Here is a 25,102-nt window from a genome sequence, read left to right as displayed (position 1 = left end):
ACAAACCTGTGTTAGTAAAGAAAAGCTTTCAGCATGGGAATAAGGATTAATTCTTCCCTACACTGAGGGGGTCACCCACCAATGTGCTGCTGTAACTAATACAATTTAGAGCTACTACAAAATCATTTAGTATAGAGGTGTTGCACAACTGTTTATTCAAGTCATATTCCTCCGCCTGTCATTTGCTCCTTGCTGATAAAACCCTCCTATGCTGTTCTGAGTTGGTTGGTAAGTAGGCACACCTTGCTAGCCAGTGGCAGCAGCAGCATGATGGAGTCAGCACCCACATCCAGATTGTAAGTAGATGATTTTACAATCATACATATAAAGTTGATATTCTGATGTTAGCTGTAGTTAGCATTGGATAAAGATGAAGAAAGTTCTGAAACTGAACTTGTTTACAATGGGGACTGAAATGTCGGTTGTACATACTATGCAATAATACACTATTTTTGACACTGCAAGACCCTTGGTGCTGGTTTTTGATTTATCTTTGTATGCATATCATATATATATACCTTTAGTGAATCGGCCCCAATATCTGTTACATGAAATCTTATTCCTAAAACAATTTTATTGTTACTTCCAGTTATGCCATTGGTACATTAGTAAACCTCTCTGTATTATTTTTCAGCAAGTAATTCAGTTTGAGCCACTGTAATTCTCTAGTAATATTACTGCAGAATATGCATTACATACATACAAGCTGCTAATAAAATTTCAAATCTGCTAGCATGGGAGAAACATTACTGTTTATTAAGCTTCCCAAGTTTAGGAACTTGTAAAAGCAAACATGTTTCATACTGGCATACTGTCACTTCATGTTTTTAAAATGTGAAAAAGATTTATGGCATCCCTAGCAAAATCCAGCTTTTAATTGATCAGTTGTTGGCAGGTTATCTATATATATCTGTCCTGTGTTGTGGCCTCTCTTTCAGGTACAGGGTTAAGCCAGAATGTCACAATAACCATCCAGTTACTTTCCAGGCCAACAGTGGCTATTAAACATTCGCTGCCTTCTCATATGAGTTGGCAAAGTTATTGAAAACCTTTCTCCTCTTCCCATCTTAGAGCTTTATGTCAAGCTAATTACACTCAATATCCTGCACTAAAAGCATTTTCTAGGGTGTTCTGTACATAATATGGAGGTTTTGTGCTCAGGTTCATGTTGTCCTCAGGAGTAAGTGAATTGCACTTATAGCTTTGTTTTCTTGTCCATATATAACACATATGACATTTAAGCAATAAAACTAAAACCATGCTCGAAAGGATTGTTCACCTTCAAGTTAACTGTTAGTATGATGTAGAGAGTGATATTCTAAAGCATTTTGCTTTTGTTTTTTGTTTTTTATTATTTGTGGTTTTTAAGTTATTCAGCTTTTTATTCAGCATCTTTCAAGTTTACAATTCCAGCCATCTGGTTGCTAGGGTCCAAATAACCCTAGCAACCATGCATTGATTTGAATAAGCGACTGGAATATGAATAGGAGAGGGCCTTACCAGAAAGATTAAAAATTAGCAATAACAATAAATTTGTAGCCATACAGAGCATTTTTTAGAGGGGGTCAGTGACCCCCATTTGAAAGTTGGGAAGAGTCAGAAGAAAAATAATAATTAAAAAAAAACTATAAAAAAATAACGAAGAACAATTGAAAAGTTATTTAAAATTACCCATTTAAGGTAGAACGAGTTGAAGTAAATTAGTGAAAAAAAGTAGTAAATGACAATGCTACCTTTTTTGTAAAGTACAAAATGAATTTGCAGGTTGGGATTATTAAGGGCTAAACACTTTTATATATGTTTAAGATAAATACCAACATCTGCTTTTCCAAATTAAAGGGCAAAAAAGATCATTTTCCACACAATTCCTCTATATATACACCACATTCCATATAATCTAATAGTGTTGTGTTGTAATGTGTGAGTTTGTAAAGGGACACTAAATCCTACAGTACTGCACTATACACTTAACACAGTTGTTGCTACAAATCTCAGCATACTTTTACCATAGTATCACGATTCAGCCATTCTCAGAGCTGTAGTCTAGCAATAATATCAAGGTTATAAAAAAATACTGCTTAGTATAGTTTTTACACAACTCTCCATGGCCAGTGGCTGCATTAAGATGCAAAATATTTCTCAACGGATTCCAGATGATCTGTGTAAATCTGGCTCTTTGTTCTTTAATCCTACAACTGGAGTTAGCAGCAGTTTTCCTGGCACTGAACAAGTATGTTTTTGGTCAGCACAGTTTTTATTGGTGAATTATTTTCAATGTGTAGTTAAAGACTGAACACCACTTGGTGAAACTTTGACAAACAACGGCCAGCCTACGGACAAGCAATCTCAAAGGAGCTTTGAAGGATGTCAGATAACTCGACTGAACTTTTGTCAAAACAGCATTGAAGTCAAGCAGGAACAGCAGACCAACACACAGAGGGCAAGAGAAAAAAATATTGTAGTCCCATATGTTGCTTAGGCGGTTGTGCCAAACGTATTAGGCTGAATTTCTGTTTTTTAAACTGGAAAAATGTATTTTCTTAAGCAAGAGAGCACAATTGCAATCTCTGCACTAGCGATGTGGCTCCCACGGACCAGACACCTTCCAGCACAGGAAAGATAAGTGCTGTGGGGTGACGGGAGAGCAGCCTTAGATGGTTCCTGCCTTCGAATAGCAACTGATGTTGCTGGAATATTTGGGAACTGGACACTTGTGCCAGATTTCAAATCGAGCCGAGATTTTTAAATTGCTGCACAGAACACCCTCCACAAACGTGTTGGTGCTATCTGTGTGATGGGAGTTATCAATGAAATTCTCTACTCGTATCTGTATTACCCCTGGTGTTGGAAAGTGATTTATAATTATGTACATTAATTAGAACTACACAAATAATTACCGGCCTTATCCAAACAATACCTGTATGCCATAGAGGGGAAAAATGCAAGAACTATAAATGTAAATATAGCAACACTTCAACAGCAGCAGAAAAGCAATAAAACCACTAATAAAAATGCCCAGACCCACATAGTCAACCTTTTTTTTTCACTTGTATTACACGTTGTTATGGGCTAAATGTTCCTTTATGTTGCTATTTATATTTATACATGTAGCAACTGTATTTAAAGTGGTAGTTAAAATTAATATTAAGTATTTGAATTTCACCTACAGTTCAGTAATTTTCACACCACCTGGAATTTTTCTACCCATAGGCAAGGATATAATTTTAATCACCCGCAGACTTGGCTGCAAAATTTCTTTATTATCACAACATGTTTCGGATCATCATGGATCCTTTTTCAAAATCCTTGAAAAAGGATCCATGATGATCCGAAACATGTTGTGATAATAAAGAAATTTTGCAGCCAAGTCTGCGGATTGTTATGCTCCTTCCTATCCTACAACTGTTGCATGAGTACAAATTTGGCCTGGCTGGTGTGGCCTGAGTAGGAAAGTGAGCTACACAGGTGGAGATCGTTTGGATAAAATTACATTTTTATAATTTTAATCACATTAGTCACCTGTACAGTAGATATATTGTACAGTACATACAGGGAAACCCAGCCTGGATTTACACATTAGGTAAAGTGTGACCACTTGTTGCCCACCCCTTCCCCTTTGTGTGTACGTGCATGCACACGCAAGTCTTATATTGTTGGGTCAGGGATATTGGGGATTGGTGCACCTGATATGTAAAGAGCAACCAAATCTCCCACATGTCTCCAGTGCTTCAGAACCCATTCAATTGTGGCTGCTGCCATAGGCCTAGGCCTTTGTGGCCTTCCCACAAATCTGGGCCTGGGAAGACCCTACATACATTAAATCTAAAGCAAAACTTGAATACTATTCACAGAGGTTCTTTCAACTTGCATATAGCACTAATATATAAACCTGCTATGATGAACTGGGCATGCAATAAAACCTTCCTTAAAGTGATATTACTTCCAGGGTTCCTTCAGCGGCTTGCAACAATACATGCAACTGGCTTGAGTCAAATGAATCACACACCTAGGTCACATTATTGATGCCACACACTGAAATAGATGCCATTCACACACAAATGCAGTAAGAAAAATATTCTCTGTAATTTACGTAATTCGGCAAAGCAGAACTAAAAGTTGCTGAATACACTGTCTATCAGGCACCCGCAATGTTGCTGGAATTCTCGGGGAAACCCTGCATTGTGGGTAAAAACATATCAGTTTGAAACTGAATTTGGCACTTAGCATCAAGGATTTTTTTTTGTAAATCAACCCTTTTATCTTCCTCTAAAAATTCAGATGCAGCCATGTTTTAATAAATGCTCAATTTAAAGACTTCTATCATATAGGGCATGGTTTTTTTAATGTATTTCATTTTGCTTTTGTGTTTAAATCTAGTTTCCAAGCATATTTGGATACATTATATAATCAATGGTTTTTTTTGCGTGTGTGGTGTTAGATACAAGAAGTCTGGGATCATCTCATGCAGTCGACCCCAGTACCTATGTTAATTATATGATTCTCTTTTTTATTTCTCTTTTACCTCTTGTAAAATATAAGGATATTATAAGTTACCAAGGAGTTCCATGACCATATAAAACCACAAGTATTTTTATACAGGTCATGGAACTCCGAGGTGACTTCTAATATCCTTATATTTTGCAGCAGGGGGTACTTTATTTATACACAAGTGAGTCACACTAAGCATCGTTTCTAAGAATATAATTTACAGGATATTCATGGCTCTTATGTATTCATGTATTATATATATATATATATATATATATATATATATATATATATATATATATATATATTTCATTGATGAGTATCCGCACTCCAAGGCAATGGATAAATAGGGGTGCACGGTAATATTGACATACAGCAAAACTTTCCAGACCAGCACTCCCTTTTGGTGAAAAATCAACAATCTTTTATTGTGACATGGTATCTTATTCCAACGTTTCGATCCCAATAGGGATCTTTTTCAAGGAAGAAAAAGATCCCTATTGGGATCGAAACGTTGGAATAAGATACCATGTCACAATAAAAGATTGTTGATTTTTCACCAAAAGGGAGTGCTGGTCTGGAAAGTTTTGCTATATATATATATATATATATATATATATATATATATATATATATATATATATATATAAAATGCAGGGATTGACAGCACTCCAAGGAAATACATCAAGTCAATAATTCAAATGAAAGTGGAGATCTATTGGTGATCCAACGTTTCGGCTCCGCACAGAAGCCTTCGTCAGGGAAAGAAAAAAAAGAAAAAAAAGGATTATATATATATATATATATATATATATATATATATATATATATATATATTTATGAAACCCCATTGGAACTTCCTGCCACCCCCTACTATATAGTGCTGCCGGGTCACCACTACTATTTCTGTATAAAACTGTTTGCTGTAATCTCATTTCTTTCTTTTTCCAAGACTTGCCAACACCAATGACACCATACATTCCTCTGCTGATATCTGCCTGAAGTCCATTAGAATGGATCTATTTGTTCATTTTTCAATAATTCCAGCAGTGAGTAATATTTTGTATAATTATGTATGTATCTGCAATAAAAATCTATTTGTCTATGAGGTTGGCATACATAAGCAATACTGTACTTTAAATAATGATTAACCAGTTACCCGCTAAATTGTTGAGTTCATTCTTACTTTAAACTATGGAATAAAAAGTATTCTGACCTCTGCTAAAAAGCAGAATAGAACAAAGTACTTCTAAGCAATCAGAAGCATCATGTATAGCTCTTCACCAGCAATTGTAACCACAACAAGCCGGTGAATTTTTATGTGAACGTGAACATTAATTGCTGCAATATTTCCTATTGCTATTTCCTATTGTTATGCATGAAAAGTTCTGCATTTTAATTGCCAGTGGTAAATGAAATACTATGGGGGTTATGTAATAAAAGACACTAAGTTTGCCCTGGAGCATTAACTCATAGCAACAAATCAGAAGGTAGGATTTACTGGTCTCCTGTTTAAAAGCAATGGTCCTATTGGTTTCTATGGGTTACTGCTCCTGGGCAAACTTAATGTCTTTCATTGCATATGGGGGTATGTGTGCCATAACTCAAGCTCATCAGCAAGCAGTTTTGACCAGCCAAGGAATAACAAAATAGACATCAGGTCTAGTGGCTGCTGGGAGGAGCAGGAACATAGGTGGGCTTGGTTTGGATGCTTACTAACAGGGTAATGTGCCCACAGAAATTAAACATGTATAGCAGAGCTTAATGGGCACCCAAGAGTTAAAGGATATATACAAGAATGGGAAAGAAGCAGGGTAAGGTGAATAAAAGGAGCTATAGAGAACAGGTGAGGGAAAATATGTGCAAAACATCTTCCCCACAATGTAAGGGACCCTGAAAAACACTTGCCTAAATAAAATAGGTTACAGGCAACAGAGCCCTGAATCACCTCTGCACTAATGTTGTTGGGGATTAGTGATCACATTTCTGCTAAAAGGGGCTTCCACGGGGGCATTTTAGTATGGCATTCTGAAACAGAGTTGATAGGCGATGAGGAACAGGAATCTTAAACTCATACTTATGAATGTAAACTCATTCCATCCAGATGTTTGGTTTATGAAATACTATTCTTCTATCTATACTCAGGTTGTAATCACAGTTCTGTTATCTTATGTACAACACCGAGCAAGTCATTTGAAAACAACGGATAAACTTCCACTCAGCAAGAAATTTGGCATTGTTGTGTAGGTACTTTCTTAAGCTTAGTATCATCAGGTATGTAATGTAACTGGCATGAAAACCCAGCACAAAAAGACAGAAAGTAATAAGTTTATTGTATCTGTAATGTAATGTAACACTGTAAAACATGTATCACTGTAAAACATGAAATTCATCCTGCCTACCTAAAGGCCATCCAAGGGATTTATGATGCCAGTCTGCCTAAGGGATTCTTAGACTTGTTTGACATCATTGTTTCAAGTGTTGCAAAGAGAAGGTGGGTGGATTGGTGACATAGATATTTAGTATGACTGTTGTCTACCCACCACCCTTTAATATAATCTAGCCGATGAACATGATATTTATTTGTTAGTAGTTTCTCAATGTGAGAAAACTGATGACAAATGGTGTAGAGCAGGGCTGTCCAACGGCCCGCGACCCCCCCTCATGTGGCCCTCCACATGAAAATCTGCCTGCTGTGTTTTCTTACCATATGTAAAATTTAAAAGGTATCACTACAGAAATTAACTGGCCCTGCATTGTCTAAACCTCGAATTCATACTAATCCCCTGCATTGTTCACACCGGTGATCCCCCTGCATTGCTCACACTTGTGACACCTCTATTGTTCACTCCCCTAAAGGCCTGTACTGTTCACACCTGAGACCCAGACTGAAACTGCCCACATTGTTCATCTGTTCACACCTTATACAAAATGCTAATGGGGCACCAGCACTGTGTCACTGTATATGGTACATATTAGACTGGTCCTGATTCCTGTCTCCTGCTCTGTTCTGCCTTCCCTATGCTCCCTGTGTGTGTCATACTTTGGTATTTGTTCTGGGGGTTTGTTAGCATTTGAAAATTATTGTTAGTGGCCCCTAAGGTGTTTAATCATATGCTGGGTACTGTATTATACACAAGGGAGGAGGAAGCATATGGATTTATGGGTATGTCTTAATATGAGTTAGCTTTTTTGCCATATGAGTGACATCCTTGCCAGGGCAGGCACAAGGTAGTTTGACACCCTTGGCAAGAGCTTCACTCAGTGCCCTCCTGTCCTGCATTACCATTTCCCTCCTTACCATGATGGTTTTTAAATAAAGAGAGCAAGAAAGTGTACAACACTTTTTCATTTATATTACTGCCCCCTGTACCAGCAAGCTCAGCAGTCATCCATCATACAGCCCTCCTGCAGCCATCATATTGCCCCCAATCCTTACCTGTGTCAGCAGCAGCCAAAAATAAATCTGATCACATCATATTGCCCCCAAGTATTTATGTACCTGTGCCAGTGTCCAGCCCAGCAGCAACAGCAAACATATGGGCCCCAAATCTGTACCTGGCTGTGCCAGCAGGAAGCTTCACACTTTACAGTAATAGAAAGAATGTCTTCAGTTCAGTGCAACTGTGCAAGGCTGAGAGCAGCGAGAGCCACACCAAGCAGCCCCCCAGCTCTCTGCCTCTCTCTGTCACCCAACACATCAGTGACGTCATTGACACGTGTATGCACATTGCGGTGCACCGCACAGAAGGAGCTATTACTTGCCAGCAAGAGGGAGAAGGGGAAGGAGATGGATTCCACCCAACTGGGTGACCATGATTACTGAAATTATTAAATAAACGCTTGAAAAGTGCGCCCCTCAATGATGGCGTCCTAGACAGCCGCCTACTCTGTCTACCCCTAGTTCCAGCCCTTATCCCTGCAGTGAGCACCAACCATTTGGTTTTTTGGTGTGCTATTAATGTGGACATGGTCTTGCGGTAACATGGGTGTGGTTTAAAGTAGGTGTGGTCTAAAAACAGGGAGTGGCTAACACTGGCTTCCGTTATCGACCCTCCACCATGTAGATTGGAAAAATTCCGGCCCTCGGTACCATAGAAGTTGGACAGCACTGATGTAGAGGAAGCTATTGTTTCTTGACATAAACTGGAACCATTCTGTAATTTACTAGGTCTGAAGTATGTTCCTACTATTGAAACAGGGCAATTGCATGCACAGTATTAAATATAATTTGATTGTCCTCAAAATACATTTGAATAATGTTAAGCTTAATGCAGCAAGCACTCCTGCTGCAAAGCCTCCAAATGCTGTTGTGCCTAACCACTAGCTAATGTACTACTGAACAAAGTATTCCGTTTCCTATTCCTAGGCCAGTGAACTTTATAAACAGCTACTCAAACAGATGGTCATTTGGGGCTGCATGTGGGGCAACAGCTACAACTGTATTTCTCCTTTTTTTCGACGAGTATTCAAATTACTTCAACTTTATTGCTCCACCCTGGGCCAAAGGTATGTATATGAATATTTGTTTATTCTGTTATTTATATTCAGAGATGGTGATCTCTAAGCTACACTGGCAAAGCTGTAGGGTCAGTGTTATCAGTTCTTCTGGAAGTACTGGAGCAAAGCACTCACACACACACCACTGTAAGATTCTCTTCCAAGAACTCACCACGCCAATATCAGCAAAATCAGAGTTGCGGGCAGTGCCACCTGCCTTGTATTCTAAGGAAGTGCATGGGAGTTAGTTGAATAAACAAGTGTAGTCAAATACAAGCATTCCAACCCTATATGGTTACAAAGAAGTACTCTTGTGTTGCAAAAAATAAAATCATATTGCCTGTCAGTTTTCTAATTGGGGGCCACATAGAAATCACCTGACAGTGTATATTCTTGCCAACCTACACAGACTACAATGAAGATAAATGTAGTACAGCTATAGTTGCTACCTTTAAACAAATATCAGCCTTCCTAGCTTCCTCTCAATATATTTACCACATATTACCATGTTATTTTATAGACCAGGCATGAACTGTTGGGGGACACGAAACACTGAACAAATCTGCTATATCTAGCACTATGTTTCTTAAACAACTGAGGAACAAACAGTGCTTTGTTAATGAATACAGGTACACTTGGAATAGGTGGAACAAGGGAACTTTGAATAAATTGTACCATTCCTGAAAGTTGGTTTTAAAGTGCTGATGGTGCTACCGGAATTATTTTTTACATAAAGGTAAGTCATATCAATGCAATCAAAGCACCAACAAATACATGTAACCTATATATATATACAATTGCATAACTGCTATTTTCTAAGATTTCAAGGAATAATGGGACAATACACAACACTAATATTGTGTGACAAATAACAGCTGCAATACAAATGGTTTTTGTTGAGTTTCAATGGAACATCATTCAAATGTCTCAAAAGTGACTGTGTAATACAAATAAACAGCACCCTGTTAATTAAGGGTTTGAGATGTTGGAAGATCATATCAGATTTTCAGATTTCAGGCCATAACCTGTAGTTGTGACATCAGGCAGTTCCGACTGAAATCAGTGGGAGGCAGCAGGGGACATTTGGGGGCTTCTCCACCAGCTGAAATATGCTGGTGGAGAAAGCACCATATATCATGACTTTTACATTTGCTTTGTAAAATAGGCCAGCTGCAGCATTTCTGAAATGTATTGCTAGTTGCACAATTGCAAAAAAACCTTATCACTTGTACCATTCCAGAACAAATGCCTCCCATATCTCTGTTTTTTTTTCATGGGACTGTACAAAGCTATTCACACTAGGTTTGACCAGGGACCTGGGTAAATGTTCCCTAGTTTTAAAGATGAGACTATTGGGAGGTATGAAAATGTCTTAACTTTCAGGTGTAGAAAGTTTTAACTATAAATAAGATTTAAATAAAATCAAGTCTGTTGTTTCCACTTTGTATCTAGCTCTTGTTTATCTCCTGTCTGCTTTGGAAGTTGCTATGGATTATTATCCTTTCTTTGCCTGTCTATCAACTGGAAACAGAATTCTTGGTTCATCCCTAGGATTCTGCTATGCTGTCTGCTGGTAAGAACGAACATGCAATTTTGTTTTAATTAGAAAATATATCACATTTAACGATGGCTGAATTGCCATATCTCCAAATATTATGTAGGAATTATGCTACATAAGTGTCTATAGTTACTGTTAATTGTTGTACTAAATAAAGTGCAAATGAAGAAGAGTTGTTGTAATCACATAAACCTGTCTCCTTGGTTTTTAAGTGCTAGTACAGGAGTGGACGTCTAATCAAATCCATATCTAGTCTTCCTGTAGCATAGTAGTACTGATGGTATGGAGCTCATTAACCTTCTTTAAAATACATTATAATGACATTATAATGGTTTTAGAAAAATGGGCATTGCATGGTTTTTCTTAAAATAATAGTGCTGCATTGTCTGTGAAGTATTTTTTTAAGTTATTCATTCAAATGGCACTGCATATCAATATTTTCCATGAAAACTTGGTTAACAGAGTTCAAGGATTCTTTAGATTGTTTGAATGTTGCTCCTGTTACTGTGAATGAACAGAGTGCAGTGTGTTCTAAATTAGCTGTCTCTTGATATATCTGCCAATTAAAAGCTTCACTGGCTACAGGTTTAAAGCAAGGTCCTACCCAGTGATAAACACAGGGTCTCCATCAATAATTGTGTGTGCTCCATGCAATTATTATTATTATTATTAATAGTAGTAGTTGTAGCTAGGGATGCACCGAATCCACTATTTATGATTCGGCCGAACCCCTGAATCCTTTGAGAAAGATTCAGCCGAATACCGAACCTGAATCCTAATTTGCATATGCAAAATAGGGGTGGGAAGGGGAAAAAATTGTTACTTCCTTGTTTTGTGACAAAAAGTCACGTGATTTCCCTCCTGCCTCTAATTTGCATATGTAAATTAGGATTCAGATTCGGTTCGGTCGGGCAGAAGGATTTGGCCGAATCCTGCTGAATCCTGAACTGAATCCTGGATTCGGTGCATCCCTAGTTTTAACTGAACAATACTGGCAGATTGGCAATAAACTTATATGGTTTTAGAATTATTTGGATGTTTAATAAATTTCGGATTAGAATTTGAGTCCCTATGGATGGTTAAGTGTTTCAGGTATTAGATTAATTGGGACATTCATATCTGCTGATAACATTTCTACAGATGACTATATGTGCAATTTTGGCTTCTTAAGTAGTCGTAGTAGTAATATTAATAATAATAAACTAACATCCAGCTTTACATTCAAAAATAATCAATAAACAATGTAAGTGGTATAGAGGGTCCTGCCCAAAAGATCTTACAATGCTACAAATCTGGACAATAGATGAGAGGAGAACTGCATATAAAGATCGCCTGATTATCTACCAAATGCATGAAAGCTTGCTATATTTTAGCAGTTATCTTGGACCTTAATATTCTCCTCCAGGTTTTGTGTGCAGTTGGCTGATATATTTGAGTGCCAGAAGCTAACTCAGGTGAGTAGCAGCAAATGGTTTGGTATAAAATGTTTTATTGTTTCAAATAAGTGTATGAACTTTGACCTTCTCCAGGAGTTTGCATTATGGTTTGATAATTTCAAGACTTGTGTAAGGGTTTGAACAAGTGGATTTCCAGAGAATGTTTGAATATTCAGAAGGGCAGTGTCATGAAATGGAATTCCAGAAAGAGATGGAGGAATATGATTAGTTACATATGTTAAAAATGACAGATGAAAGCAAGCAACCGCCGATAGGTATCCAAGATGTAAAATAGCATATACACGGAAACTTGGCTCCCTAAGCAGTAAACCGGTGTGACTGAATGAATCTTGTAGCTGTTAAACATGAGTGGTATTTTGGATACTGTCTCATTACAGTTGAAAAATAATACACTCATTTTTTGACAGGTTTAGTTTTAGAAAAAATGTGTGACATGAGACAGTGCATATGTGGAGTAGTAAACATTTGAGAGGGAAATCTACATAGAAATAATGTTAGAAACATTTCTAGAATTATGGTGTGAAATTAAATGAGTAGACGGGGAAATGAATGCTCTGTCTGTGAAGCATGTGGGCAGAGGGCCACAAAATGCCTTGAAGGGCCAAATCCCCCCCCCCCCAGGTCTGTAGATGGAAAGCCCTGTTTAAGTGCATATGGTTGCAGTACACGTATGTACATACTAAAGCTATATACATTTAAGCACACAAATATTAAAGCAATGTTTTAGACATTTAAACTTAGAAGAAACAAAAAGTGGCTTTTTTACTTGTGCATAGTAACATGTCTATGTCTCATATACCTTTTCTCTAGGCTTCAACCATCCTTCTCCTCACTCCTGTCCCATCTCTAGTCTGCTGTCTGTTTCTGATTGGAAGATTTTTGCACATCTTGGTGGGAACTATTTTGGCTCTTCGAAGACCTGAGGAGACACAGGTGGACATCTTTGTATCTATGATACAGTGCTTATCTTTGGCCTTCCTAAGCATAATCCCTGATTCCCTTAAAGGAATTGTTCACTTTCCAGCACGTTTTGTTTTCAGACCACCATAAACAGACTTATTTTCCAATTACTTTCTATTTTCTAATTGCAGTTGTTATATAATTGATACAATAGTTGAAAATGTTCCACAAATACTGTTTATAAATATATCAACCAATAAAGCATATAACCGGGACAATATAGAGTCTGTACCTGGATAACTGAGTTACCAGACTGACATAACAGTGACAGGAACATCAGTTTAATATAAATTCAATATTATAAAAATGGTCAAAACAATAAAAACAGAGAACAATTGTAAAAAGGCATTATTTCTGGTGTACTACCTGAAATTACCTGAATTGAAAACAGTGTTTGGAAGGCGAACAACTCCTTTAAGGGTGATGTGTATTTTTTTTTTTTTACTTTAAAACCTCTCAAAACTACTCAAAAAATAATTTTGTTTTGAGCCTACATCTGTTGAATATCAATGTAACTAACTGTGCAGTATAAAGTAGGATATGCGTTCTTAAATTTTTACTGAAATACAGGAACAAGAGGAACCACTGCTGCCAAAACATTTGACGCACTACCTGAAATACCTCCTGAAAGGCTTTCCTGAAATGTAAGTTCCTATCTGATGTGGTGTAAAAAAAGTACCTGCACACATGTGAATATATCCTTAATGAGACTAAAGGGGCATATTTATCAAAAAGTGAAGTTAGAGGTCGCCACAGTCCTCTAGAGTGAAATTCCGCCACTCTCCTATGGGATTTTGAAAGGCATAGTTATCAAAGGATATTTGTATTTAGGAAGCATCTGTTTTTAAAATATGTTATGTTGTAAGTGTATGAATAATTGTCTTATGCTTTTTTACATAGAGATACAAAAAGATGTTGGCTCAAACAGAAGATTTATACATTTGACCCAAGTTTTAAATTTCCAACCAGGATTATTGTGACAGCTGTGCTCTGCCTCATTTGTTTGTATAATGTAAGCTTTGCAGAACATTATACTTAATTAGCTGTCTCACCATATTCTGTATTTTACACATTTATTCATTTGCCTGTCAGCATGGAATTTAAATTGCGTTTGTTCTGGATTTACGATGAAGATATGGCAACCCTGGATATGTTGCACATTATTTACAACTGGGTCAAAATACAGGTATAGTAAGGTTACCGGATCTTTAAAATGAAATCCAGGGAGACCTATAGTCTGGGACAAAAAGCAAGTTACACAGATTTTTGTTTAGCTGCCTTTGACCACACACTTAAGATCATGGCCACAAAGTTCTGTTTAAAGGAGAAGGAAAGGCATATTTAATTAGGGTGCCAAAAGTTAGGCATCCCCAAGTGATGATATATATACTTACCTCACAACCCAGGCCAATGCTCCTATTAGGAGAAAACTGCATCGGTCCGGGGGTTCTTCCAGCGAGCACCATGGAGTGAATAGCTTCCTTCTTCTTCTTTCAGAAATTTCCCAGGGCAGATGCATGTGCAATAGAATAAGATAGGTGACTTCTTCATTAAAATTCGGCTTTTCACACTACTGTGCATGCGCACCCGTGCAAAGGAATAAGAAGCAGGAAGCCAATTGGCCCATGGTACTTGTTGGAATAACCCCCGGGCCAGTAATAATAGAAAATATGTTAGCATGTTATACTTTGCAGCTGATATTTGCACTGCGGTCACACTGTTATTACTGTTTAACTCTTATTAGAAAGTTTACTCATTCTAGCCAGTCATTAGAATGTTGTTTTACTGATGTTTGATACTTTTGATTGTTATAAAATATTAAGCAAGTTTAATCATTGGTAGACAACAATTTAATAATTTATCTTCAGTTTTTTTTAGTAGATTTGTTTGTTTCACCCAAAGCTGTAAAGGGCCTGGAACATTGGGCGCTGATAACAATAAACCTATCCTATGCAAACCAGACTATATGGGTCTTAAATGTGCTGAAAGGTCAGTATATATGTGGTATGTTCTTTGCTGTAATGGTTGTTGTACTGTAAATATTAAAAAAGGATTACATTTTCTGCAATGATAACAATTTAATTCTAAGCAACTTTTTAATACACATTGATATAAAAATTGTCAGGTAAAAATGCGTTATCTGTTTACTTCACTGCTGGTCCTGACTACTCGTACTATTAAAGGAAAGTATCAGTTGTAGCAGTGACATAACTAGCTGGGATGGGGCCGGATGCCGGACGTGCACTTGGGCCACTTTTTCCTTCTAATTTGAGGCAGCTTCACGCACCATTATTTTGCTTCTGGTGGTCCCCAGATTGTACTCCCTGCACCACCAGTAGTTACACTGACTAGTAGATATTAGAATGTTAAAAATAGACGCATGAAAATAAGTGACTGCAGAAGTTTATTTTATTTCATCTGTATTTTTTCAGAGAGCTGGTTTTATGCAACCTTCCCAGCAGCCTTTACAAGTGTTGTTTACATCTTGCACTTACTATCCTGCTACAGGTACCAATGTCATATTCATCTACTGAGAAAGAAATATTCAATGTATATGCAGTACTAATCACTCAAAAAACACATTAATGACCAATGCACATATAACTAATTTTCCAGGTTATACCAAAACTAATATTACGATTATTTCTTTTACTTTTTAATGAGTAGTGTGAGTTATTTTAATTATTATTCTTTTGTAGGAGGAAATGTTATTTTATTTTGGGGAATGATGGCAAGCAATCTATCCTAAACAGCACAAGGACCCATTTTGGACCTAATTCATAGGTTTAGAACCGCTGCCTTAAATAAATAATAGATATTGAATGTGTCTTATGTCAGCATTAAGGTCATTTGTAACATGAACATTCTATATTATTCTAGGAAACAAATGAAAAAACTTTATAAAGGCACCTCAGATATTTCATGTCAAAATAAACCTCCAGTCATTCTGGTAGGAAACATTTTCATAAATAACATGTGATGCATGAAACACCTGCTTTTTTAAAATATATTACTGGAAAGATGTCAATAATTATTGGTTAGAGTTTATCCTATAAAAGTTCTCGCCAGTATACTCACTCCTACTGCTTGTAACTGTTTTTTAAGTGAATGATGGGATTGGGTCTCTAGCTGATTTTTGACGTAGAGTGTAATACTTAACTTATAGAGGTTTATGTACAATTTAAAGTTTGTCCAGTATCAAGTAATAATAAAATGCATCCTATTTAAAGGAGACATATAATATAAGCGTAATCTCCCCTAATTTTGTAGGCAATTCTGAATGAAAATAGGGTACATGTTTCACTCTGGGCTAAAAATATCATTATCTTTAAAAATGTCTCTTTAGTGCTATTGTCCCTGTTTCAAATGAGGGGTGGGTGTGTCTTAATGAGATACTAACACCAGAACTTTTTTTCACATCTATCATAGCATTGTCTTTGAATGCTATTTCTAAATTTGCCTTAAAAGTATTTCCCTTATGCTTTTACAATACTTATCTTACCCCTATGTTGCTCTATGAGGGGGCTGAAATATTTGTGCAGCATTAGAAACTTTAACTGACATGTTGAGAAGGGACAGTCAGGTTGGCAACACAGTCAGGTTCAGGTACTTCAGGTAACAATTACTTCCGATTCACATTTTAGTTTTTCACACATGATGTCTACTTTCAATATACTGGATGACATGGTAGGAGTAATATTGTAAGTAATTACAATATTAGTAAAAGATTTTCAACTAACTTTTTAACATTTTACAAAATGCAATCACAGAAAACACAAACATATTTATTACTGGATCTTAGTATAAGAATCAAAAGCTATTACATAAAATAAGCAGTCTGCTGTACAGTATGTTAATGTTTATCTTGTAGACAGTTATCACCAGAAAGTATATTCTAGAACAGGGGTCCTGAACCTTTTTTTACCCATTAGCCACATCATATGTAAAAAGAGTTGGAGAGCAAGAAAAGAATGAAAGTCACTTGGGGTGCCAAATAAGTGCTGTGATTGGCTATTTGGTAGCCCCTATGTGGACTGGCAGCCTACAAGAGGCTCTATTTGGCACTATACTTAGTTTTTATGCAATTAAAGCTTGCTTTCAAGCCTGAAACTCAAAAATAAGCAACTGCTTTGAGGACACTGGGAGCAACATCCAAGGGGTTTGAGAGCAATATGTTGCTGATGAGCTACTAGTTGGGGATCACTGTTCTAGAATAAGCCTTTGAATTGCCAGTTGCCTCCCTTATATCCTTGGAAAACAGCCACTATGTAACTGAATTATGGGTTGTTTACAATTATTTCTATTTTGTCATTGGGGTTTTCACTAGGAAGGAACAGTAAAAAGATGAAAGGTGATAGTCTTAGGAAAAAAAGAAGCAAAAATTATGGTAATGGCAATAATGTTCGCTTGTACTAGAAATATTTTATTTGTGATTGCTTCTCGCTGTGGGGCAATATGCAACTTTTTGTTGAGTGATCTTTTTATTGAGTGATAATTAGAACAGGATGTTTCATTAAAAGATTAATTTTTTGTGTGTAAAAAGTTTGTATATGAAAAATGCCCTAACATGGTTTGTTTTGTTTCAGGCAGCTAGTATTCGATACACTGGGAATCAGATTGCTTACTTACTGTGGGGTAGGTGACTGTGATGGTGAATCACTTTGTGTAGCTGGTTAGAAGGTTACATTTATTTTCTAGCATAGATATAAAATTTAAATATAATCAAATTCTCTAAAAAAAAAAACTTTGAACTGCTGAGTGTACCTGTATCAGTAATAATACTGTATTAAAATTATAATAATTCTGTATTTTTGTATCTCCTTCTAGGGTATTTCCTTCTGCACATTCTGTTCTTTTTGATTAGTCTGATGATCACTTTCTGGTTCATTATGCCTATACGAGAAGGGAGGGGAATGGTAATTCTCCAAGGCCTAGGTTATACAGTGTAAGAATGTTCTCTGTCACTTTTTTTTCATCATTTTTTTAGAGTGGGCATTTCTGCTAAACTATTTCTTTTTAAATTTCCTTTGCATATGGGTAAATTGAAAGTGACATTATGTCCTTGAATTTTAGTTTTGCATGTCATTCTCACACTATTTTTGTCTCTAGATTGGGTATTGTGATTATGGTAGGTGTCATTGTGATACAGATTTTGGCATCTCAGTTCCTCTTCCTACAAGATAAAATCAACCCAAATGACAAAAGCAAACCACTGGCCATCAACAACAGGTAAACCTCAGTCTCTCTTGTATTTCAGCTTACCTTTGTGAAATAGAACCATTGGATGGCAAAAAGGTGCCATAGTATTTTGTGCCTAGCTGTGTTAATTAGATGAATATATGCATTTTTGGAATTGAAACTGTGTGCATGATGTTAGAATACATATTATGCACATTAGTCACTGGCTAAACTGCAAAAAGTGGACAGAGTTTGAATACTGCCCACCAATAAATAATCGATGGAAAGGAACATTTGCCTGTATGTATGGATGATTTGTTTACTTAGAAGTTTTGTGCAATTAGCATGACTTGTTGGTAAATCCTCAGCAATAAGTATCATTGGAGAATGTTTGCATTCATTAGAATAGTTCATCTACCACACTAATTTGATGTGTCTGAACATTGAATGAATTTTGCCATTCTACATGTGCTGCTGTTTCCTTTCCTAGGAGAGCCTTTCAGAACTTCAGCTATTTCTTCATGTTTTATTCTGCAATTCTCGGCTTTGGAGCATGTCTAATCCGTATCATGCTTAATGTTTTCCTGGGAAGCTGGTTACTTGCTAGGATTGATCGTCCACTCTTTCCAAGAGGTTACGAGGGTGCAGATATGGGTAAATAATGTAATCATCAGATCTGATTTTTATAACTTCTCAGAATATGAGCAAAAGTAAAATTAATATTTTTATGGAGCCAGTTTTATAGGAATAGAATGAGCACTTTACATAGACACTAGGGGTCATTTACCAAAACCCTGGGCGCAAGTGCAAGGGCATTAAGGGGCTCAAGAGGACAGGGCTCTAATGCCACTCCATACCTTGCACCTTTGACACACAAGGTATAGGGCATGAGGGGGGCACTTACGTACATGCCTCCCCCTTCCAGCTACCTAATGCAGGCAATGTTGGATTCAAGGTGCATTTTGCAGGTCTCTGCATGGGGCATTGTAAATTGCCCCTACTGGGTCAATACCAGCAAAGCTGGCCTTGTTTATTTACAATGGGGAATCTGCAAAGGACAATGAAAAGAAAATACAATATGGTATGCGAAATTATTAGCCTCACCCCTAGTGAATATAATCATTAACAGTGGACCCTGGGCTATTGCTCTTCTATAGCACAAGTACATTTTCAACTTTACGTTAGTGTGCATGCAGGGCCGCCATTAGAAATTCTGGGGCCCACCCAAGCCCCCAAGCTCCATCCCAGGTCCATACCACAGTTAAAAGACTACAGAGACATCAGCGCTAAAAACAGTAAACCTCCCCCCATAACATAAAAGTTATAAAAAGCCACTGAAGGTCAGGGCCCCCTTATAAGTTAAAAAACATTGGCGCACAGGCCCCCCATAAAAGTTTTTAAGAAATCATTGGTGGTCAGGGCCCCTCATAAAAAAATGTTGGCGCCAGGGTCCACCATAAAAGTTTAAAAAACAAAACAAAACATTGGTGGCAGGGGCCGATTGAGTATTAAAATGATATATTAGTGGTTAGGGGCTTAATAAAGAAAAGAAAAAACACATTGGTGTACAGTAGAACTGTACTCGTGGCTTCAGGACTTCAATTTTGGGTCTTTTCGTGGCTTCAGGACTTCAACTTTGGGTCCTTTTGTGGCTTCGGGTCTTTTTTCAGCTTCGGGACTTCAACGTTGGCTCCTTTCGTGGCTTTGGGTCTTCTTGCTGCTTCGGGATTTCGGCTCTTTGGGACTTCGGCAGTTCGGGACTTTGGCGGCTTAGGCAAGGCTTCAGCACTGTCAAGGGGGCCGGCTATTTCGAAAAGTGCAGCACAGCCTGGGCCCGGTACAATAGTACCCCCTGTGCCCCCCTGATGGTGGCCCTGTGTGTATGCAATGACCCAAGGCTGCAAAAGAATATTGGGAAATTAAGGCAAGATAGTAGCAAGGCTATTGTTTTCTCCTTTGCTACAACGTGCTGCTAAGTAGTTCTCTGATTCTATGGAATGGTACAATTGTTTAGATGGACAGGATAGTGGTTTTGTGGTAGATGAATTGCAGCGTGCAGCTCAGCATCACCTTTGACCACAATGTGTTTTTGCATATGGTCATACTCTATGGAATTCCAAAATTGATTGGTCAGTTAGACTGTCAGGCTGATAGAAAAATAGAATGATTTTGTGAACAAAAATGTTTCTGACCTTTTCCCATATGAAGGGACAGTATATTTTATTGCATTCTGTGTCCAAATAACTTATTTGTGGTACCATGAAATAACACTGCAAATGGGGGATACAATGAGATACACAAGGCCCAATATTTTTTGAAGAATAAGTAAAAATTATAGTAGAGTTGTATAGTCGTACAGGAATAACATGTACTTTAGATAATTTTAAGTTTACAGGAGATAAAGGAACTCTGTTTGGCTTTATTGAACACTAGATTTTCAGGAAGGAATTTAGTTATAATATTAAGAAAGAAATTTGAGTCAGCTTTCCGTTCAAAGACTTTATATGCACCTTCAAACCAATGAATGTCTCATGGCTCTCTGGCACCTCCCAGTGGTCAATTTAAGGATGTATGTAAATACTTTGCTTCCTTGACTATTTTTTAGAAGCAAATCATAAACAGCTAATCGTAAAAGCAAGTTACTCTAACAATGAAAGCCGCGTACCATGGTATTACAAAAGAAATGCACTTCATTGTCTTTAGGGAGATTCCATGGTAATATTATGGGGGGGGCAGAAAACGACAGCACAAAATCTAATGTAGGCTTTCTAATGCTATATTTTTTATGTTTTCATTGCTATTCTAAAATATATTCTTTTATATTGTAATCCATTATTTTTGGTATTGCCATGGCTTCTTGCCTATAATGATGTTGTCCCCCCACTTTTTCTGTTTTTCTAGATTGTGTGTTCCTGCTGTATTTCCCTCCCTGTTCAGTATTAGACTTGTGGCATATATAACTGCTTCCTCCATTATGTTGTCTGTTGTTTACTTCCCAGGATACAGTACTTGGATTGGTATGCTCCTGGTTGACTTTCATCATACCAACCCCGTAGCCCTGTCCTTTTGTCATCTACTCTTACATGATTTATCGACTAGTAAACAGAGAACCAGCCCAGGTACCATCCTAAGCAACTGAATAAAAATGCCAATGGGTCAATGAAAAAAATGTTTGGTATTAAGTGCTGGAATATTTAGTATGTGGCAGTTTGTTGGATGACTGCCCTGGGCCTCAAACAGAGTGGCACCCTTCTAAGCTGCAGTTGTATTAAAAAGAGTGTGGGATTGCATAGAGCAAAGCAAGAGTTTATAACAAGATGGAGACCATAAAACTTATTATCATTGCTGTGGAGCTTCATCTGCTGTTGAATGTAGTAGTTGTAGTATTTGTTGTTGTACAATAGCTAAAGGGACATGGGTGGACTGTCATACTTAATTATAATGGGGCAACATTTAAATATCAAAAAGTCCTAATCAACCATACTCAGGGGCAGATACACCCCCACAGGCCATGTGTCTATACATTTATTCAAATGGTTGAAGTTTAGCCCGCTATGATTCATCTAGAACATTGATCATTGGAGATATTGTTAAAAAAAATAAAGTTAAGCTATACATGGTATATTGTTAATCAATCATAATGACACGGTTCAGCTAGTTTAAATATAATGTATTGAATACTTTTCTGAAGTCATCTTGATTATATAAAACCCCATTGTATATGGTGTGAAATTTAGCAATATATGGAAATTTTTTGTATCAAAATAATCTTTGAATTAAATGACAATACTATGATGTTTCAAAAAGATATTTGCTGTGTTATACCTGATGTTGTATGTTCCATAGAGCCTCTGGAATGACCTAAGAATTATTGATTGCAAATGGACTCACTTTCTGTAGCTTTTATTTGTCCTGCATGTATACACGTCCTGTGCAAAGTTTATCATCAAGATCACTTCCATTACTATGCAAGACAGGTTCTTAGCATGATGAATTGGACTGTAATACTGAGTTGTAGCCTAGCTCACAAAGTATTCTGGGTTATAGTCACATTCTGCCTAAACTCAATCCTGGCAATTTTATCTCTACTACAAGCAAAGTCATTTTTATTCTTCCTATAATACATCAGTATAAAGAACTAGATAAAAAAGTGACACTTAAAAACTCATTTTCAATTTGCTAGCAGATAATTTTATCAGTAACTTTTGGCAGCCGTTCCTAAAATGATAGAGGGGACTTCCAATAATTGCATTGGAAATCCTTATTTCAGTCAAAAGTTAGGTAAATCCTTCAAGCAATGGCATGTAGCCATCTTAGACAACTATGATCCTTTCACATAGAACTAGGATGATCTAAACACCACCATGGCTGGAGTTTCCATTTCTGTTATATAGGGAATGACTGTCCTATGCAGACTCCATTTGTAGCATCATTCATGTTACAGGGCAACCCTTTTGAAAAATAATAATAAAATTGGTATAAAGGTGATACCTTTATTGGCTAACTAATATAACCATAGCAAGCTTTCAGAACATTTTAGTTAATTTTTCAAGCTGATTACAATGAAGCTGTGATGTTCTCTGGTATAAATACAAAATTCAGCCCAGTCCCTCCTATATATAAACCCCCTGTTAAGCATTTAGTGTATTGTATTTAGTAGTACTAAATGCATAACAGGGGGTTTATATATAGGAGAGACTGGGCAAAGTCTGAGAAAGGACTGCACCAGGTCAGAACTACCAACAAGTCTGGATATGGACTAAAAGATCATATCGAATTCCTTTGATTCTACACTCCAATAATTCACCCCTAATTTATACTCAGCCTCTTTGACCCACATTATCTTGTACCTTATCTGCAGATCCCCTCGTAAATGACTTTGACACCTTACACATAGATTGATATTCCTTTTTGTTGGTCATTTGAGCTGAACATTGTATATATACCAGAGAACACCACAGCTTCATTGTAATCAGCTTGAAAAAGGAACTAAAATGTTCTGAAAGCTTGCTGTAATTATATTAGTTAGCCAATAAAGGTATCACCTTTATTCCACTTTTATTATTTTTTATTTCAAAAGGGTTGCCCTGCAACATTTTTACTGGCTAACACAGTACAGCAACTTTACTAGCATCATTCAGAAACACTGGCTTACTGCTACTTTCATGGAAACTGAATGTGCTAAAGGACAGTCATTTACTATTCACCAGAATGGAAAGGGAATGGTAGAATGTAAAGGTGTTTGATTGCAGCAGTCTTCCCCTTACCACAAAAATGAGTGTGTTCTCTATTTGTGTTGCTTTCAGATGTACTCCACGATTGCAAGAAGAAACAGAGAAGAACAAAATGGCACTTAGTCTATACTCTGATTAACAACCCAGTGCTCATCCTCAGCCGAAAAAAACACAACTGCTCTTCTTGCTCTTTGCCTCTAAGGCAGGAAATGTTAAAAAGAGTAAGGATTTGTGCTGTTCGCTCCTGCTGCCACAAGCAAGCACCGTCAGACAATGAAATGGTGGCATCAACAAGAACAGACAGTTTGGGAGAGCAATAAGATCTGAATGTTCATAATACATGAGTAGAGAGGTCAATGTACTGCTTACTAAAAAAACAACTCAAGGAACTATTTATCAAAAGGTTTATGTGCACAAAAATGGAACAAAAACATTGTAATAGGTGAAGGGGCAACAATATTCCCACTACCCTCTGTAAATTATATAGTGAATAAAGAAACCCTTATATAAGCATATTATAAGTTACCAAGGATTTCCATGACCCTATAAAAACACAAGGCCAAAGGCCGAGTGTTTTTTATACAGTTCATGGAACTCCAAGGTGACTTCTAATATTCTCATATTTTGTAACTGGGGTACTTTATTTATTATAATACACAGGTTTCAGTGAGTCATGTGACAAAAATTACATCACTGTTTATAAGGATATTATTTACAGGATATTCGTGGCTCTTATTTATTATAACACTATATAGCCTTTACTGGCATAACTGACAATATATGAGGCTATATGAGGACAATTGCAGTAAATATAAATTTGTCAGGCACTTGGAAGACTATAATGCTATAAGTTAAAAAACAATTTTTTAAAGTGGACCTGTCACCCAGATACAAAAATCTGTATAATAAAAGTCCTTTTCAAATTAAACATGAAATTCAATTTCTATTTTTTATTAAAGCATTCATAGCTTTTATAAGCTCATTTAAAAATCTCAGCTGTCAATCAAATATTGTCTGCCCCTCCACTATGCCATGGGCATCAAGGCGGGGCAGACAATTACTTTCACTTTCCATTCAGCACTTCCTAGATGTCACTGCTCTCCACACATTCCCCCATTCTCTTTACCATTTAATTGTGTAACCAGTGCATGGGATGGACATCAGGTCCCCCATTCTGGTGCACAAACAAGATTCTGAGATGATGCAAGGCTTGTCTTAATAACAGTGTCCACAAAATGGCTCCTGCCTGCTTGCTATCATTGAATTCTAGACTGAAATAATTTAAATAGTGTAATTAAAGTTTGTTTTGCTTGACTAATGTGATAAAATAGGATATTGAATAATTTTTTTGGGTGATGGGTCCCCTTTAAACTTCTTTTTATTGGTTTTATTGCATTACAACAATAGAAGAACAGTAAGAAATAGAAAAGAAGTAAGAAAAAATAAAGGTATTGAGAGAAAGAGAGAAAAGAAAAAAGGAAGAAAGAAGAGGAAAAGGGGAGGGGGTATCCATATTACAGCATAGACATCAATCCTAGTTACATCAATCTGCTAAATAAGCTTAGAAAACCTGTTGGTTTGGGTATTAAGAACCTATAGCATCCAAATATTTATGAATGTATCGGTACATCCTTTAGAGAGATAGGTTGCTTTGTAGCATGGCAAAGCCTTATTAACTGCAGCCTTCCATTCAGCAAAGTTGCATGTTTAATGTGGTTGGTATAGGT

At 36.9% G+C, this 25,102-nt stretch overlaps 1 protein-coding gene across 1 annotated transcript; it reads left to right on the top strand.

Moving 5' to 3' along the window:
- The first annotated feature begins 78 nt into the window (after window positions 1-78).
- On the top strand, window positions 79-23,922 carry LOC121401534 (stimulated by retinoic acid gene 6 protein-like). Its single transcript, XM_041586652.1, has 18 exons — window positions 79-296; window positions 5,441-5,537; window positions 6,634-6,731; window positions 8,858-8,997; window positions 10,441-10,561; window positions 11,952-12,000; window positions 12,814-12,936; window positions 13,534-13,607; window positions 13,864-13,975; window positions 14,832-14,952; window positions 15,396-15,471; window positions 15,844-15,913; window positions 17,550-17,598; window positions 17,791-17,908; window positions 18,073-18,192; window positions 18,632-18,795; window positions 21,141-21,260; window positions 23,448-23,922. Exons 1-18 carry the CDS (start codon window positions 268-270, stop codon window positions 23,693-23,695), a joined length of 1,929 nt encoding a protein of 642 aa, XP_041442586.1. The 5' UTR covers window positions 79-267; the 3' UTR covers window positions 23,696-23,922.
- The last annotated feature ends 1,180 nt before the right edge of the window (window positions 23,923-25,102 follow it).

Source organism: Xenopus laevis, chromosome 3L, assembly GCF_017654675.1.
Source record: "Xenopus laevis strain J_2021 chromosome 3L, Xenopus_laevis_v10.1, whole genome shotgun sequence".
NCBI lineage: Eukaryota > Metazoa > Chordata > Amphibia > Anura > Pipidae > Xenopus > Xenopus laevis.
This window is presented reverse-complemented; position numbering and strand designations above follow the sequence as displayed.